The 18,509-nt window shown below is 39.6% G+C and overlaps 1 protein-coding gene across 5 annotated transcripts in view; it reads right to left on the bottom strand.

Moving 5' to 3' along the window:
• The window catches only part of BRAF (B-Raf proto-oncogene, serine/threonine kinase), a 103,720-nt gene that overhangs the window by 34,202 nt on the left and 51,009 nt on the right, over nucleotides 1-18,509 (bottom strand). For 3 of the 5 annotated variants that reach the window (XM_041002376.1, XM_041002378.1, XM_041002379.1), the window contains exons 4-7: nucleotides 6,377-6,480; nucleotides 5,480-5,582; nucleotides 3,991-4,139; nucleotides 2,677-2,796 (exon numbers count right to left, since the gene is read on the bottom strand). In XM_041002376.1, the coding sequence (XP_040858310.1) occupies nucleotides 2,677-2,796; nucleotides 3,991-4,139; nucleotides 5,480-5,582; nucleotides 6,377-6,480 (476 nt within the window). Of the gene's footprint in view, nucleotides 1-2,676; nucleotides 2,797-3,990; nucleotides 4,140-5,479; nucleotides 5,583-6,367; nucleotides 6,481-18,509 lie in introns of all 5 variants that reach the window. The other 2 variants (XM_041002380.1, XM_041002381.1) reach the window with 2 other exon arrangements.

Below are 18,509 nucleotides of genomic sequence, written 5' to 3'. Positions count from 1 at the left end.
TCCATTTATTTCTAAGCACTGCAAGTATGACCACAACCAGTAACAAAAGACTAAGGTGTCTGATTTTGATCATGACTAGTGTCTATCTTTACAAAGGCACCCTGGACATAAAAAGCATTAGGAACGTGACTTAGAAGTTTAAACATCTTGGGCCTGGCGCGATAGTGTAGTGGTTAAAGTCCTTGCCTTGCACATGCTGGGATCCCATATGGGCGCCGGTTCTAATCCTGGCAGCCCAGCTTCCCATCCAGCTCCCTGCTTGTGGCCTGGGAAAGCAGTCGAGGATGGCCCAAAGCCTTGGGACCCTGCCTCTGCATGGGAGACCTAGAAGAGCTCCTGGATCCTGGCTTCGGACTGGCTCAGCTTCAGCCATTGCGGCCACTTGGAGAGTGAACCATTGGATGGAAAATCTTCCTCTCCGTCTCTCCTCTCTCTATATCTGCCTTTCCAATAAAAATAAAAAAATCTTAAAAAAAAAATAAGTTTAAACATCTTTCTTACAATTTTTTCAAGCCCAGAAATCAACTTTAGTTATGATTATAGTATATCGCTGGCATTGGCTAATTTTTTAAATTTTAAGACAGCATTCCTTTATTGGAAGGCAGATAGTATGAATTAGCACTGTAAATCTTCAGAGAGATCAAGCTAATTTCATTATGGTTTGTGTAACTTTGCTCACAGTGGGGGATGTGCTCTTAAAAAAGCCATATGAATCTGTCAGGAGAAAATGTCATAGCCAAAGGATTAGCTGAAAACTGTGAGGGGCAGATGCTGTGGCACAGTAGGCTAAGCCTCTACCTGCGGTGCCAACTTCCCTGGCTTCTTCACCCCTGATCTAGCTCTCTGTTGATATGCCTGGAAAAGCAGTGGAAGGCGGTCCGAGCGCTTGGCCCCCTAAGCCCATGGAAACCTGGGTGAAGCTCCTGGTTCTTGGTTTTTGAGTGCTCCAGCTTGGGGTGTTGTAGCCATTTGAGGAGTGAACAAGCAGATGGAAGATGTTTCTTTCCGTTTCTACTTTTCTCTCTGTAACCTTTCAAATAAAAACAAATAAATCTTAAAAAAAAAAAATCAAACAGCAGCCAGTGTAATGGCACACAAGCTAATCCTCAGCTTGCAGCACTAGTATCCCATATGGGTGCCAATCTCTGCCCTGGCTGCTCCACTTCCATTTTTTTTTTAAAAGGATTTATTTATTATTATTATTAGAAAGTTAGATTTATAGAGAGGAGCAGAGCCAGGGAGGAAAATCTTTCATCTGCTGAGTCACTCCCCAAGTGGCCACCACAGCCACAGCTGAGCTGATCTGAAGCCAGGAGCTCTTCCAGGTCTCCCACGAAGGTGCAAGGTCCCAAGGCTTTGGACTGTCCTCCACTGCTTTCCCAGGCCACAAGCAGGAAGCTGGATGGGAAGTGGGGCTGCCGGGATTAGAACCTGCGCCCTTGTGGGATCCTGGTGTGCACAAGGTAAGGACTTTAGTCACTAGGCTACTGCGCTGTGCCTGGCTGCTCTACTTTAAGATTTTTTTTTTAAATTGTTAATTATTTTAATGTTTGACGATTTTTAATAGTTAAACCTGTGATTGTAAGTTAAATAAAAGTATGTAATTGTGAAAAAAAAAGGAGGGGGGTAGTGGAGAATGCTGGTGGGGGAAGGCTAGGGAGCTCCTAAATCACCCGCATGTGGAATATGCAAAATTTGATATTTTATGTAAATTAAAAAAATACGAAGGAAAAAGTTTCCAAGTAAACTAATATGCACTTAAGTCATCATTTTTCTTTCCCTATCATGAAGTTTAAATGTATGATATCATTGTTCTAAAAGTCATTCCTCAGCACTGCACACAGCTGATGAGTGACTCTACCGCCCCCTGTGCGTTTGTGAGAACTCATCTCTCTTCTCCCGCACTGTCCCGGCTCGCGTCCTCACTGCCTGCCAGCCTTCATCACCCGGTCGGCCGCCTCCTCCCTAGAGTTTTCCTCTGCAAAGTCACTTTTGTCAGGGAAGTAATCTGCTTGAAAATCTTTAATTCTTTTTGTCCTTGTATTATACCTGAAGTCCAGCCCTAAATTTCAACACTTCCCCTGATCTGACCTTGTACACAGTACTTCTCCACTGAGACCAGTCTTTCTTACCTCGCCTACTCTCCTTGTACTCTTGATTTCTGCCGTTTCTCCATTCCCCTATCGTCAGTCTTTTCATTATGGCTTAGTTCAAATATTTTCTCTTCATGAACTTTGGCTAAATACTCTTTCACTATTTGTTCTCCGTGTGAAAACATTTATTTCTTATGACATAATTTAAAATACTGAATCATAAACTGAATATCTTAATTACATAATATTTTAAGTTGCTTACTGTTGTCTTGTGCTTAGTGAAACTTTTTTTAAGGAGGGCACATATTTCCATAATTAACATTGCTTAATAAAATGAATATAGCAAAGATTCAAAATTATCTTTTGCTTGAATTTCTTTTTGGACTAGAACTGAAACAATCTATGTCAGTTTAATTTCATTTTATCTGTACCAACCAGATATGTAAACATGTTACTGGTATGATAAAATAAGCTATTTTTAAAGATTCTTATTTACTAATTCAAGTGTTACTTTACAGTTAACCAAAAGGCTCAAGAGAAAGTCACGCGAAGCGCATGTCCACGGGCAGCGGTGCAATCATACCCAAGGCAGTCTGCGGGAGGAGCTGAGGGAGAGGATCCAGAGGCGAGGGCCGTCTCTGCTAGGGAGGCCTCCTCCTGGGGTACTGGGTGGTGTTCAAAGAACTTGGAGACAAACAGCAAACTGTGAGGCAAAAACAAAACAAGACAAAACAAACCTAACTTGTGCAAAACCCAGAAGCTTCATATACCACAATATACAGTTGACAGAAAAATCTGGGATCAAATTTTTACCTTTAGGAATAATTGTTAAATCAATAGCTCTATTTTTGTCTAGAGGTTATTTAAAAATGCATATATATATATATATATATGCACACACACCCCGCAGAATACATGCAAAGAACTGAACATAAATCTTTCCATTCGAAAAGTTTCTACGTATAGGAAGAAGAAGAATCATGTTTTATGGTTAAGGAATTAGGAGAAACAGTATCTACTGCTATGTTAGATCAGACTGATAATCTAACATAAAGAGCTAGAGTCTATTTATACAGGAATCAAGAAAAGTAATAAGGATGTTAACAGCAGGAGATTAGCACAGCCTCCGCCGGCCCTGTTTCAGCACAGCAGTGAAGCTGCCATGTGGATGTCTGCATCCCGTCTGAGCCTGGGAAAGGCAGTGGGTGATGGTCTGAGTGCGTGGGCCCTTGCCACTACTGACACGAAGCTGCTCGCTCCAGCTACCGCGGCCATTTGGGAATGAACTAGCAAATGGAAGAATTCTCCTTTTTTTTTTTTTTTAAAAAAAGTCATTCTGTCTTTCAAACAAATAAAGATAGCTAATAAGCAGCTTAATAGAAAAACTCTTGACATTAAGCAAAGAAAAATTTTTAAGTGATAAAACACAAAAATTTGATATCTATTCAAATAAACTGGACAAGGGAGCTGAAGCGCAAAGATGAATTACAGTGGGAGAGAGAAAGAAGAAGGTAGGGGGAGGATGAAGGGAAATGTGGAGAGAATAAGAAAAAAAAATCAGAATTTACTAAATACCTGACAGAATCATATTTGTGGCATTCAGAAATGATCAACTTAACTGTAAAGACACTCCTTTTTCTCAGAAAAGCTATCCAAAAATTATTTCTCTGGGTTAAAGGTCTTTTTAAATTTAAAAAAGAATATAAACATAAATTAAGAACATAGCTGAACCAGAATTACACTTGGGAGAAATGTTAACTATTCTACCCATTTTTGTTTAACCTAGCTTAACAATTTCCTTCTAACAATTGCCTTATACAGAAATTTTTCTCACAGTTTCACATTAGATTTAAAGGCAAAATGTTACGCAGGAGAGAAATTTTTAGGGTTTACTTACTCAAGTTGGTCATAATTAACACACATCAGTGGCACCTCTGTGCTGCAACGCTGGTGAAATTTGTAACCACACGTTTGACAGCGGAAACCCTGGAAGAGCAGCTTTCGACAGAAGTCACAAAACGCTAAGGTGAAAAAAGTTTTCCGTACCTGCAAAACCAAAAATTGTAGATGACTTTAAAAGGTGTAAGAATCTGCTCAGAGATTATACTCACTCTTGCCTAAAAATACAAACTTGAACATATTTATATCATAAAAACTCACATATTAAAATACAAAATGAAAACAAGGTTCATGCAGATAATTATATATATTTGCTTCTACCTCCAAATTTCCACTTCAAAACTCACAAGTTAAGAAAATGGGAAACAAAGAATTAACAGCTGATTTCAAGTTTGACAGCATACAAGCAGACATGACCAACAGAGAACTGACACTAAAGGAAGGATATAACCTAATCAGTAGCTAAACCAAGGGAGTTAGGGGATGCTGACTGATGGTGGAATATATGTTTGGGATTACAAAAGTCTCCAATAGAGGAGCCAGAAAATAAGTAATAAATACACTGGGGGAACTAGTGAGGAGGAAGAAGGGTTACAATACAATAATGAACTGATTTCAGGTGGTCTCGGTAATTAGCACATGATACCTAAATGTGATTAAAGAAGAAACTGCAGCTAAAACATGTTACTCAGTAAAATTAAATAAGCACCAAAACGGCACGAAACACAAGGTATTAATAATTAACAATGATATCCTTAGGAGGGATTTGTGGGACGGAGGGGGAAATTTAAATGTCACTTACACAACACCAACACTCTGTATTGTCACCAGCATTTACTTTTTGATTTTGGCATGATTTTTTTTTAATATTTACTTATTTTTTTATTGGAAAATCAGACATATAGAGAGAAGGAGACGCAGAGAGGAAGATCTTCCATCCATTGATTCATTTCCCAAGCGGCCAAAATGGCTGGAGCTGAGCTGATCCAAAGCCAGAAGCCAGGATCTTCTTCTGGACCTCCCACATGGGTACAGGGTCCCAAGGCTCTGGGCCGTCCTCGACTGCCTTCCCATGCCAAAAGCAGGGAGGGTGGATGGGAAGTAGGGCCAACGGGATTAGAATTGGTACCCATACGGGATCCTGGCACATGCAAGGCAAGGACTTTAGCCACTAGGCTATGGCAGAGGGCCCGAATCATAGTGTTTCAAGTGGAGTCAATGAAACATCATTGTATCTTTATCCATATTCCCAATCAGTGAGTGGTCCTGAGCATTTTTTCATGTGTGTGTTAGCCATCTGTATTTCATCCTTTGGAAAAAATGCCTATTTATATCCTTTGTTTTATTTCTTAACTAGGTTGTTTGTTCTGTTATTGTTGAGTTTCTTGCATGCTTTGTGATACTCAGGCTAGATTCTAGTATAAAGCATACTCCCTAAGCAACAACTTATTCCTCAGCACATTAAAAGCAAATGTAAAGGTACATACAAAGTTGTGTGTTGTGAGTGGCACATTCTCCAGTACTTCCACATGCAGCTCTTCTCCAGTCAGCCAGGAAATGTCAGTGTCCCAGCCAATCGGCTTCTTCTCTCTGAAAAATGCACACATAAGCCTTTCTTGGTTATTATACCAAACATTTTTATATACCTCATGCTGAAGATATGAAAATTGGTTATTGAGGGGCTAGTAATAGTGAGGGAGGTTTGGCTCCCTTGCCTTCCATCGTTAGAAATTTAAATGGCAATAAATTAATTTTTAAGTTTACCCCAAATAAATGTATCACTCTTGGACAAACAGCAGGGTAAAGAGATGTGTACTCTTTTCTTCAAGTCAGCTCCAGAAAAGACCTACAACAGCAGAAAGCGGATTGTTCCTGGGGTCCAAAAAAAAATCTTCTATCTATTCAAAGAAAAAGAGTACTTAGGGGACAATGTGCCCCCAAATCATGACTCAAAATTTGGATTCAAAATTTGGGATCTTGAAACAATACTAGATACTTTCTGACAGAAAAACAGTTAAATACAAAAATGTTAATTTTCTATAAATCTTTTGTGTAACTGAGTTTGCACTAAAAACAGAAGTGGATAATGTTATAGTGCTCAATGTTATCACTTTCTAATTGGCTCAACAATTATAAGAATCTCAAGCTCCAAATCAAATCACATAAGAGTAATAAATACTACAATCATACATCATTATCCAAATCCTCATTGGGCCTACTGGTCTCTTTAAACTAACAATTAATTTAATATTTCTTTAAAATATTAAAGGATTTTCAATTCATTTACCTAGGTGTAGGTAAAGATCCCACAGAAGCGAACCAAGCTTAATGCCTATTTTTTAAAATCTTTTTGAACAAAATTTCACAACATATACAAACCATACCCATCCTGGATTCTGTAAACAGCACAGCATTCTGGGATTAGCCCCCTCATCATCAGTGCTTTCTTTAGACTGTCTCGGACTGTAACTCCACATCTTGCAGGTACCTACAGTGTCACAAATACGTGGTAAGGGATAAAGGCAAGAGATTTTATTTTTCCACATTATTTAAAAACTCAAAATTTATCTTTGTAACACCACATCTTTTAAATTGCACATGGGTTACTAGGTCAAATACATTGGTCATTTTTACAATTAACTTAATATTAAAGACAAATTATAACCCAAGCAGGTATCATTATTTACTAAAAGTAAATTTGATTTTTTTGCCTTACATTAAAATGAAATGCTTTAAATATATAAAAATGAGAGAAATAGTAGTTTTCACTGCAATACAGCCTTCAATACAACGTATCCATGGTTAGAAATAACAGATGCCAGCACTGTGCTGTACACAATCAATTCTGATCCAAAACTGCTCAAAGATGACAGCTGTGTGATTGTAAAACTATAGTGATGGGCCTTTCTGAAACATGTTACTTCTAAACACCACACAAAGGAAAGACTTTTCTTAATAAATTAAATTATTAATAAAATTAATAAGTCTTAATTTATAGTTGCCATTTTGTTGTCTAATGCTCTTATTTCCTCTGCGAATCTATCCTTTCACAGACATACACACAGCACCAGGGAAGTTAGTGTTCAAGCTTTGACTTTTTATAAATGATGTAAAATGGTTAATCGGTTTCCCGTATGCTTGGCACCAGCAACTAACCCAGGGCTAGATACATGACCCAAACAGCAAGGGAGTTGTTCCCTAAACTGATACTTGAACACTGGTTCCGAGAAATTCTTGCTTCTACAATGCCAAGAGAATAAAAACATGAAACTCTTAGTGGCTACCTTCTCCAATAAACTAAGAAAACCTGTTACAGAAGGAAGCGAACATGGGAACATGAGACCCAGAGGGAGGCAGGAAGGGGCAAAGCCGAGAGAAAAAGGATCCTCTGTCCCCCACCTTTCACTTGCCTTATTCTGCAAGACAAACTGTAGTAAGTGATGGTTAGTGCTGTGGACTACAGCGAGGCAGTGGGAACAAACAGGGTGCAGCGCTCATGGTGCGCAGATAGAAAGAAAATGTTAATAAAACTAAATCCTCTGTACATTTACATCATGCAACAGTGGGGTAAATGAAGTACAGGTAAATACAAGAAAACAAAATTGAAACAATATAATGAAGAGTAAATGATCAGACAGCCTATTTAGGATTTGTGCTTAGAAATAAGAGACGGGATCCGCACTGTGTTACAGGGTTTGGATTCAGCTCCCTGCTAATGACGTGGGAAAGGCCACGGAAGACACAGTGTTTGGGCCCCTGCTAGCCATGTGAGAGGCTGGATGAAGCTCCTGGCTCCTGGCTTTGGCCTGGCTAAGCTCTGGTTATTGTGGTCATCCGAGGGAGTGAATGAATGCATGGACGAGTTCCTTCTTTCTCCCTTTCTCTATGTATCTCTTTCTAACAAATAAACCAATCTTAGGAAAGAAACAAACTTAAGCTTAATATGACTTCTAAAACAATCCATCAAAAGAAAATCTTGCTGTGAGGGAGGTGGACTCATCACTGGAAGTACTCAGGAAGAGACCACATTTGGTACAGCTGATTTTCAGTTGGTGGAGTTTTTGAAAAATTTGTTTCTGCAAGTTTGTCCACTTACTAACATTTACTTATAACTCTAGAATGCTCTCAGCAGTTTATGCGGTGAAGAGCACAGCAGTAAAATGTGAGTTGTCTGAAACATGGATCCTCCCAGCCGAGGCTGAACTAGGTGATGCTCTGCTTGCTTCACTTTTCACACTACAAACAAGTATCCCACGAATAGTTTATGGCACTGTCATCTTTGCTGCACTTCGGGGCTTTGTTGATGATCCTGATGTTTCAAATGGCCTCTTAAGCATAGTACCCAAGTTCTGTTTAGGATTTCTAAGTGCTTCAGAGAAGTTAATACGCTTGGAGGGGGAGAGGAAGTAGATATATGGGAGAAAGTACATATATTAAACGTTAATTAACCAGAAACATATACTAAATAAGGCACTTCAAACAGGAATACACATAAAAGAAGTTCATGTATTGATTAATTGGTGAGAATTTGACCAGAGGTCACAAGAACGCAATAATTAAAGAGTTCAAGGGATTGATGAGCTTATCAAGCAAAGAAAGGTTTGACCACAAGGTGGCATGCATGAGTTTTGTCTAGGTCACACATGAGCCTGCAGAGAGGCTAAAGTGGAGGAACCAGACCCTGAAACGGGAATAGGGGGAAGAGTAGTTTGTAACGCAGGTAGACTCTCAATGGTTAAAAACATGCTTGTCAGAATTATGTTTAAAACAATGATCTATGTACAACTTAAGCTTGGTGTGAACACACTTGAAGCAAACAGGTCCTACCTGCTGTGAAGACTAACACTGCAGGGCTCCAAATAAAGAGGTCGTCTTGGCTTCATGTGTATAATGGGAGCCCTGTATTTCTTCCAGAAGTAAGAGCTCACTATTCATTAATTGAGCATCTGCAGCGTATTTAAGGAACTGAGATAATGAGAATTGGATGTACCTTTCTGAAGTAGCACACTGAAGAGAAAACGCACCCTTTCCATTTACCAACATTGATCTTATGCTTACACTAATGCAAAGCTGCCTTACCGGCAACCCTGTTTTTGGCTTTAAACACCATTAAATCTATTCTATTCTATGTCACAACAGAAAAAATTTTCTAAACGAGGTATTCCTAACTTGTGTGTGTGTGTGCGCATGCATGCATGTGTGAAAGATTTCTGAGATTCTAATGAAAGACACAAGTGGTTTAGGTGGTTTAAGCAGCCAGACTGCTGAAGGGGGTCCGCTGAAGACAGCACTGAACCCAATCTGAATCAGAATCTCACATCTTTAGCAGTCTCCTTTGAATTCTCTCATACATTACAGAACAAAACTTAAAGTCTATACTGTGGCACAAAATGTCAGCAGTGACTGAGAAGTATCTTCCCCTCGGTTTCTTTGATAATTTCTTTCATTCATTCCAGTAGCACAATTCAAACATGGCTTTGCTCCCATTCTTCGCACAAGCCAATTTCTAGTTGTATTTATATTTCATCAGCAGGCAAAATGTTCCTACTCTCTTACCAAGACAAAGCAACCTGTTAGTGCTTCTTCATACTACCTCTGTAGGTTGAGTTTTTTTGGTATTGTTTGCTCTTTTGTGATGGTGTTCATGCTATAGGCAGACTACCTAATGAAACAGAGTGTAAAGATCAAAGCCGACTCCAATACATAAAGAAAAATCTTACTGAGACAAAGGGTGCCCTTTAAAAGAGGGTAAAGATGCTTTTTTTTTAAACAACTGACACTGGGACAAACTGAAATCAATGCAGAAAAAAAAGCTTCATTCATACTTCCAATGAATACCAGGATTAGCTCCAAATGGATCAAAGATCAAATGCTGACAGAGAGGAATAAGGACAGGAACAAAGATATGTCATTATAAACTACACAAAAACACTGCCAACACATTCATAACCTTCATGTGAACAAAGTCCTGACAATTAGAAAACACAGAGAAAAAACTAAATCCAACTATATAAAACTAAGGGTTTAGAATGGCAAAACATATTATATGGGAAGATATATGGTAAAGCCCAAAGATACATGCAAACTGAACAGTAAGAGCTGTGGTCCATGAAATGGTATATTTTGCTGATACACAAACAGCTTCTGAAAAACTGATGAAGATCAACTACCCAAAAGAAAAACAGCCAAAAGATATGATAGCTTATAGAAATATAAATGTAATTTAAATATTAAAAAATTTGTTTACCTTAATTCTTGCAGGATATCTTTGTCAGTTAAGCAAAAATCTAAGAATCTGAAAACATATTCTGTTGGGCAAGCTTTTGAACAAAAAGGCAGGGCAAAATTAAGGAAGACCTGTGAGGCAAATTATCTGTCAAAATTATACTTCTCTCTGACCTGGTCAATCTTACCTCTAGTACACCTAGTAGGAAAAGGAGTGGATATACAGAATATGTATTTGTATTTGCTTATATATACAGAAAGAAATTCTGAAAATGTGTATAAACACATGCACAAAGTTTAACCTGAAAAGTGCAGGGCTGGAAAAATATTCTTCCTTTCCATTTTTTTTTTTAATTGGAAAGGTGGATTTACAAAGAGGAGAAACATAAAGATCTTTAGTCCACTGGTTCACTCCCCAAGTGGCCATAACGGTCAAAGCTGAGTCAACCCAAAGCCAGGAGTCAGGAGCTTCTTCTGGGTCTCCCATACGGGTGCAGAGTCCCAAGCCTTTGGGCCATCCTTTACTGCTCTCCCAGGCCACAAGCAGGGAGCTGGATGGGAAGTGGGGCAGCAGGGATATGAACAAGAGCCTATATGGTATCCTGATGTGTTCAAGCAAGGATTTTAGCCATTGAACCATCATGCTGCATCCAGACACACATTTTCTTGATTTAAGTACCATGTGAAAGTATTACATATTCTAAAAAGAAAGGGAAAAGGTAGGGGCAGAGTTTGTCTCATTTTAATGCTGAGAAGACTAAAGAGATTTTCAAAATATATCAGGCAGGCCCAGGACAGTAGCCCAGTGGCTAAAGTCATAACCCTGTATTCATCAGGATCCCATATTGGCGCTGGCTTCTGTCCCAGCAGCCCCACTTCCCTTCCAGTTCCCTGCTGTGGCCTAGGAAAGCAGTCAAGGACAGCCCAAAGCCTTGGAATGCTGCATCCATGTGGGAGATCTGCATGAAGCTCCTGGTTTTGGACTGGCTCTGTTCCAGCTGTTGCAGTCACTTGGGGAGTGAATTCGCAGATAAGGATCTTTCCCTCTGTCTCTTCTCTCTGTAAATCTGTATATCCAATAAAAATAAATCTTAAAAAAATATCAGGCTTGTGCCTTCCTCCCAATCCCCAAATTAGATCACCCTGCTTAAGTTGTCAAAATTGCAATGATTTTTTAATTTTAAAAGGTTTGAAGGGGGAGAACAGGAGGGCCTTTAAGGGTCAGGCCAAAGTAGAAGTACATGTGGGAGACCTGAGCTGGGGTAGTTAGCATAGTACCACTCACTAGCATACATTGAAGCTAAGGCTGGGGCCTACCAGTCAGAGTGAGAACAGGGGATGGGCGGTTTTAGGATGGGCCATGATGATAGCCAGCACATGAGAGAATTGGGTCCGGTGGCACAATCCGTGGGGGATATGTGGGCTCACCCTGGTGGAACTACAATCTCTGCTGGCATGCCCAAGAGCTGTGGATGGGAACAGGTCTGGCTAGGGAGCTAAGGGGATGTCCTAGCTGGTTTGGGGTTCCCACTGGTGAGGACAAGAGCCAGATTGGAGACAGTGGGCTGGGCTGGACATGATTACAGCTTCCCTTGGTGCAGGTGTGGATAAAGCCTGGGGAGTGAAAGATTGGACTACACTCCATCACCCACTGTTACTTGTGAGAACCAGGGTGGGTATAGAATAGGCTGGGATAGGTCTTGATTCCTGCTGAACCACGCGAAAGCTGTGTCTGGGCACAGACCAGGTGTGGCTGGGCTACAACATCCAACAGTAAGAACCAGAGTGGGTATGGGCCAGTTGAGGAAGGCCACTGTTCTTGTTAGGACAAGAGGTGGACAAAGTCAACCTGGGCTGAGGACCCACTGCCACTGGAAGGAGATCTGATAAAGGAGCTTGGGAAACTTTGTCGGGACACAGTCCCTGCAGGTGAATCAAGGCAGCAACTACATGAGAAGACACTTGATACCATTAACTGTAAGGTAACCACAAAGGTACAGCTCAGCCACCCTGGGTAGCACACTAGGTGGAACAGAACTCTGGGTGAGAAAGAAAAAGGGCACAGCCTTGGGAAAATATCTGCAAGTTTTTCAAAAGAATGTTCAAAAATAAAAATAAAAACTTAGGGCCCAGCGAGGTAGCCTAGTGGCTAAAGTCGTCACCTTGACTGCACCAGGATCCCATATGGGCACCAGTTCTAATTCTGCTAGTCCCACTTTCCATCCAGCTCCCTGCTTGTGGCCTGGGAGAGCAGTCGAGGATGGCCCAAAGCCTTGGGACCCTGCACCCACGTGGGAGACTGGAAGAGGCTCCAGGCTCCTGGCTTTGGATAGGCTCAGTTCTGGTCATTGTAACCACTTGGGGAGTGAATCAATGGACAGAAGGATCTTTCTCTCTGTCTCTCCTTCTTTCCTCTCTGTATATCTGACTTTGCAATAAAAATAAATAAAGCTTAAAAAAAAAATAAAAACTTTTACAAGTGCTCAAGTGCTCATCCCATTATTCCCAATCATCAAAAAACGGTAAAAACACGAAATAGCCATCAAATGAAGAAGGTATAAATAAAATCATATGTATACTTATATATGCAACAGGATAAGAACCTGTCATAAAAAAGAAGCAACCTTGAAAAACAAGGTCACAAAGCCAGTCATAGTGAAGACATTAAAGGGTCTGGTTGGACTTACATGAGACAGAAGAGGCAAACACACCTACAGGAATGGGAAGTACAAGTGGCTGCCTAGGGCTGGGAGGAAATGGCAGAAATGGGCACATGATTTCTTCTTGGAGTGATGAAATGTTCTCAAACTAACTGTGGTGCTAGTTGCCTAACTCTGTGCACATACTACAAAAAGAAAATATCACGTTATCTTTTAAATATGTAAATTAAATGGCATTTTAATTATGAACCAATAAAAATTAAAATTTAATTCTGTCCTCTGAATCACGGCTCAAGTTGGCAGGATGAGAACAAGTCATCTTTCAGGTAACTGGGTGAATCTAAAATATTTTGCTTAAAACATTATTGTTGTGAAACATACATACAGAAAAAGGCACATGAAAGTAATCTAAGGCTCAAAATACCCTGTTTTGTTAGATTGCTAATTATTATTAGCTAGTTCTTTGATTACTACAATGAGGCAACTCATTTTATAAAGAAAAATGGTTATGTAGCTTACAGCCTTGAAGGTTCAAGTCCAAGACTGGGCGGCTCCATCGGCTGGGCATCTGGTGAGGTGGCCGATGACAATGGTGGAATACACGTGGAACAAAGACTGACTGCATCGCAAGAAGCAGAAGAGCGGATGGGCTCAACTCAGGCTTTTACAGCCAATCAACTTCTGAGAACCATTTTACAAAGACACATCCACAAAGACCTAAGGATTTCCAACTAGGCCCAGGTGCTAACAACACTAACTGAACTTTCACGACTACCAATTTATGATTTTGGGGTCCTGTATAAACTAGAAATCAAAACCAAGTTCCACCACGGCAGTTAACACTAATTGTTCATATTTAATACTGGTCGGGATCTCATTGAAAAGGGAAGTCTTAAGCAGTTTTGAGAATTGAGCATTTTTCTAATTTTGAGGTATTACAATGTTTCTAGTGTGTTATTCTGTGAACCAACAATCTTATATAGGTATATAATCTATAAAAACAATCCAGTGTTTCATGATGCATGTATTTAAATGTATACTTCAGCATTATGTCTACAGTAGAACTCTACTCGGCATCTCCATATACATTTTTTTTAAAGATTTATTTATTATTATTGCCAAGTAGACACAGAGAGAGGAAGAAACAGAGAGGAAGATCTTCTATCCATTGATTCACTCCCCAGGTGATGAGAATGGCTGGAGATGAGCTGATCTGACACTAGGAGCCAGGAGCTTCTTCCACGTCTCCCACGCAGGTGCAGGGTGCTAAGGCTTTGGGCCGTCCTCGACTGCTTTCCCAGGCCACAGGCAGGGAGCTGGATGGGAAGTGGAGCTGCCGGGATCAGAACTGTCACAATGCTGACCCTGCTTTTTTCTTTCATCTGGGTTTTCTCTGTTATTTTAGTCTTATGAATGAAGCAATCTGTTTGTTGCACACCTCTGCACAGTTAAATAGAGCCAACAAACGTCTCTTCTAAATGGTTAATAGTTTTTGTGTACCAACAAGTTTACAATAATACACGTAGGGCCCAGTGCAACAGCCTAGTGGCTAAAGTCCTTGCCTTGCATGTTCTGGGATCCCATATGGATGCCAGTTCATGTCCTGGCTGCTCCACTTTCCTTCCAGCTCCCTGGGAAAGCAGCAGAGGACAGCTCAAAGCCTTGGGACCCTGCACCTACGTGGGAGACTTGGAAGAAGCTCCTGGCTCCTGGCTTCGGATCAGCTAGGCTCTTGCTGCTGTGGCCATTTGGGGAATGAATCAGAAGATGAAAGCTCTTTCTGTCTCTCCTTCTTGCTATAAATCTGTCCTTCCAATAAAAATAAATCTTTAAAAAATGTTTAAAGAAAAAAAAAACATATCTTGGTCTTCACCCTCGATTCCAGGCATTGTGCTCCTAAAATCATTCTAATTTCCTGATAGGAAGGCATGCTGTGTGTACCTTGTTTTCATATCTAGTTTCTGAATCTAGTTCCTGACACAGAACTTTTTTAAAAAAAAAATTCTTATTTTATGTCCACCAGTGGATTTGGGAGAGATTTCATCATGCTTGGAGTGGCAAGATCAACAGTAATCAGAACTGTTGAATTATCAGAACCTCTTGAGCAGGACCCTCAGAGCATGCTCCACACAGGAGACCCTGGGATTTGGGGTGTGGCTTCTCCCCTTATCTCCCCCTTTTGCTCAGATACAGGAAGGAAAAAAAAAAAAGAGAGAATGTGGAAATGGTGATCTTACCCACCTTCCTGTAGCTCTTGACCCTTTATCACCCTAATCAACTATGTAAAAATCATCCAAAATAAAAATAATTTTTAAAAAGATTCTTATTTTAGTTATTTGAAAGGAGGAAGACACAGACACGTATAGCACATCCACACATACTTCTATCTGGTGGTTCACTCTTAAATATCCACCAACAGCCAGGACTGGGCCAGGCTAAAACCAGTAGCCTTGAATGTTATATCAAGGTCTCCCACATGTGTGTATAGGTCCATGTGGGTACTGGCCCCACAAAATTCTTAATCCTTTGAAGCTTCCTAGGTAATAAGAGTATCTTTTCTTGTAATGAGTTGAATCTTGGCATGTTCCTGGATGTCAGCTTGGAACTTTCCATTTAACCCACCAGCCTCAAAGAAGTGAAGAGGGCTGAGAGATTGAGTTAATGACTGATCATGTTCATGCTATGAAGCCTCTATGAAAGTCCCTTCAGTGCAGTACCAGTTCAATACTGGCTGTTCTGCTTCCAATTGCGCACCTTGCTAATGAGCCTGGGGAAGGAGGTGGTGGTGTAAGTGCTCCAGCCCCTGCACTCAGTGTGAGACCTGGACAGAGCTTCCGCTTCTCGCTTGGGCTTGGCCCAGCTGTTTTGCTCATCAGGAGAGTGAACTGGTAGATGGAAGACCTGTTTCCCTCTTGGACTCTTCTCTTTATAGCTCTGCCTTTCAAATAAATAAATGTTTAAGAAAGGAAGGATGGTGGGTAGGTAGGAAGACAGACGTAAAAAAACACTCCCTGGAATACCGTTCAGTACTTTCAGGGTACTGACCACCAATGGATGCTGAGAATGGAAGCTTCACACTCCTTCTCACTTGTTGCTTTGTCCTGAAGCTAAAAAGGAAGTTGTGGGAGAACCCATGGATAAAGCACCGGTCACAACCTGACACTAGTTACTGGCAAGTGAAGTAGGCAGCTCTCAATCTGCAGAGTTCGCACTAATTCCAGGTGCATGGCATCAGAACTGAGCTAAAACATAAAGCATTCCACATAAGCTAATTCTGCATTTGGTAGGGAAGAACACCACCACACATCTGCTCACAAATGTATGTTATATTGAGTATAGAAGACGAAAGGAATTTGTTATTTCCTACTTCAAAATTACTAACAGGTACATGAGCAAGTCTGATACACTCAAGATGGAAGCTGTGTTCTATTCCTAGGATAATCTGCCTTCACATTTTTCCTCACTGGGTTTCGCTGAGGTCTGAGACTTCTGAAGTTTACTTCCTCAATTTTTAAACCCATCACTCAGGTGGAACTTCCCAGGTAGAAATTTCATTCTGCTAGAAATTCAACGTTTTTAAGCTGGGTCTAGTTCATTTTGTTCCTCTACAGAACTCATGCTAACACACATCTTCAACATATTCATTACTTGATTTGTGAGGACGGAGGATTTTGCCCTCCTGCTGGAGTGACATCTTCAATTAAATACCTGTCCTCAGGTGACTGTCGAATAGACAAATCTGCTTCCTTTAAATTGCTAACTAAGCATCACACTCATCAGGATTTTGTTGAGAAGAATGACTGACTATATACAGCTCCTAGTATTTTCTTGCTTTTCTATTTTGGCTTATTCATTTATCCAATTACATATTTTATATCTTTCAGGATTCCTTAGAATTTCTAGTCCTCTGTCAATGTCCTATAAATTTAGCCTTTGTATAAGCCTTTAATGTTATTTCAATGGAATTTTTAAAGACAAAAACTATATAAAGGCCAGTGCTTAGAGTCTGTTGTTCTGGACTCTACATCTAAATCTTCATAAAAAAAAAAAGCATCCTTGCTTTTGGCACTTGATTTCACTTCCTCGTGTAGGCTCTACTGTCCTTTCTCCTGAGGGTCCAGGACACACACAGTCACCTATTCCGAATGAACAGGTGTTTCCTACCATTAACACCTCTATTTATAATGCATTCTGGCTGAGACAATGTGTAAAGATTCTAGCACAGAACTTGCAACATCACATGGCAAATATTGAAACAGTAACTTTTAATCTTAGTAATCATTACGGCATGAAAGAAAGAGGAGGCTGTTAAGAAAAGGGTTAATAGATTCAGATGCAAGGAAGAATTGCAAAATAGTATCCTTAAAACAGCTGGATGCTCTAAACCTATTTATTCCTAAGATCTTCTGAAGTTCATGAAACAGTTTCTCTGAACATTAAATGTGGTTAGGTTCAGAGCATAATAAATAAGAATAAATCACTTGCTTAATCTAAGTCTAGCCAGGATCATTAATACAAATCTAGCCAACTGCCTAGCTATTCTTTTATTTATTATTCCACATTTCTGATGGGTCTCAACTGCTTTTTAAAAGTGGAATTCTAAGTTTTACTGCTATCTAAGCTTAAGGATTCTCTTTGATTCTTTCATAAATATGAAGAGGATGGCTTACCATAATGATTCAGATTAGATCAACAAATCTGAATGGCTATCCTTAACAATTCAAATTTTTTGTAATTTATATGCAGAAACACAAAATTTCTAAGCTTAGTAGATTCTGTAAAGAGGAATAATATTGTGAGAAAGAGAAGTAAAATGCCTGCGATTTAAAAATGCATTTTCTATTTTCTACAGGTAATAAAGGATTCATTTAAAATCTACTGAGGATGGGATGGTTCGCCATCAACTGTTCTGTAACACAAGCTTCTTGAAACTTAGAACTAAAGCACGGATCATACCCATGTAATTTTGCTTCTATTTCCCTTTTTAAGAGGGCATGTTTGAAAGATGCTGCTCAGTAATACTTCAACTTAATAGGGGAAAATAATTTTAATTCTACATAACAGAAGAAAAAGAAAGAGTAGAAGAGATATTAGTTGTGTAAAAATGTGGAAATGAATCAAGCAAGCATAAATCTAAAAAGCAGTGAGATATATAGATACATTATGAAGTCAATGGACTATTTGTTGTGCTTGTGAATTACAGATCATCAATAATGATTCTGAATATTTTTTCACTTTAAATATTAATTACGGTTTTCATTATTCCAATGGTTAAGAGTAATAATAAACAAAATTATATAAATAAGAGGAAATACATTCAGTACACTGGAAGCTCAATATTTAATAATAAGTCAGACCGGTGATTTCTCAAGGGAGAAGAACAAGTCTCACCTGACATATATCAGACAACAAGCAAGCTAAAATCTCCAAATTCTGATTGATTTTTAGGTAGCACTTAACCACAAGCATGTTTCAAGTTCAGCAGATGGTTTTAAACATCAAATATGACAATACAATTTGGACTAACAAGAGAACATACTCTGGAACCTAACACATATGTCTTTTCCATTGTGTTTTTTTAATCAATACTTCCACTTCCATGATTTCTGAATAAAAATCATAATATATTGAT

Source organism: Ochotona curzoniae, unplaced genomic scaffold (genome assembly GCF_017591425.1).
Source record: "Ochotona curzoniae isolate NIBS_2020 unplaced genomic scaffold, NIBS_Ocur_1.0 scaffold_2476, whole genome shotgun sequence".
Classification (NCBI taxonomy): Eukaryota; Metazoa; Chordata; class Mammalia; order Lagomorpha; family Ochotonidae; genus Ochotona; species Ochotona curzoniae.
Note: the sequence above shows the minus strand (reverse complement) of the source record. Positions and strands in the feature narration are given on the sequence as shown.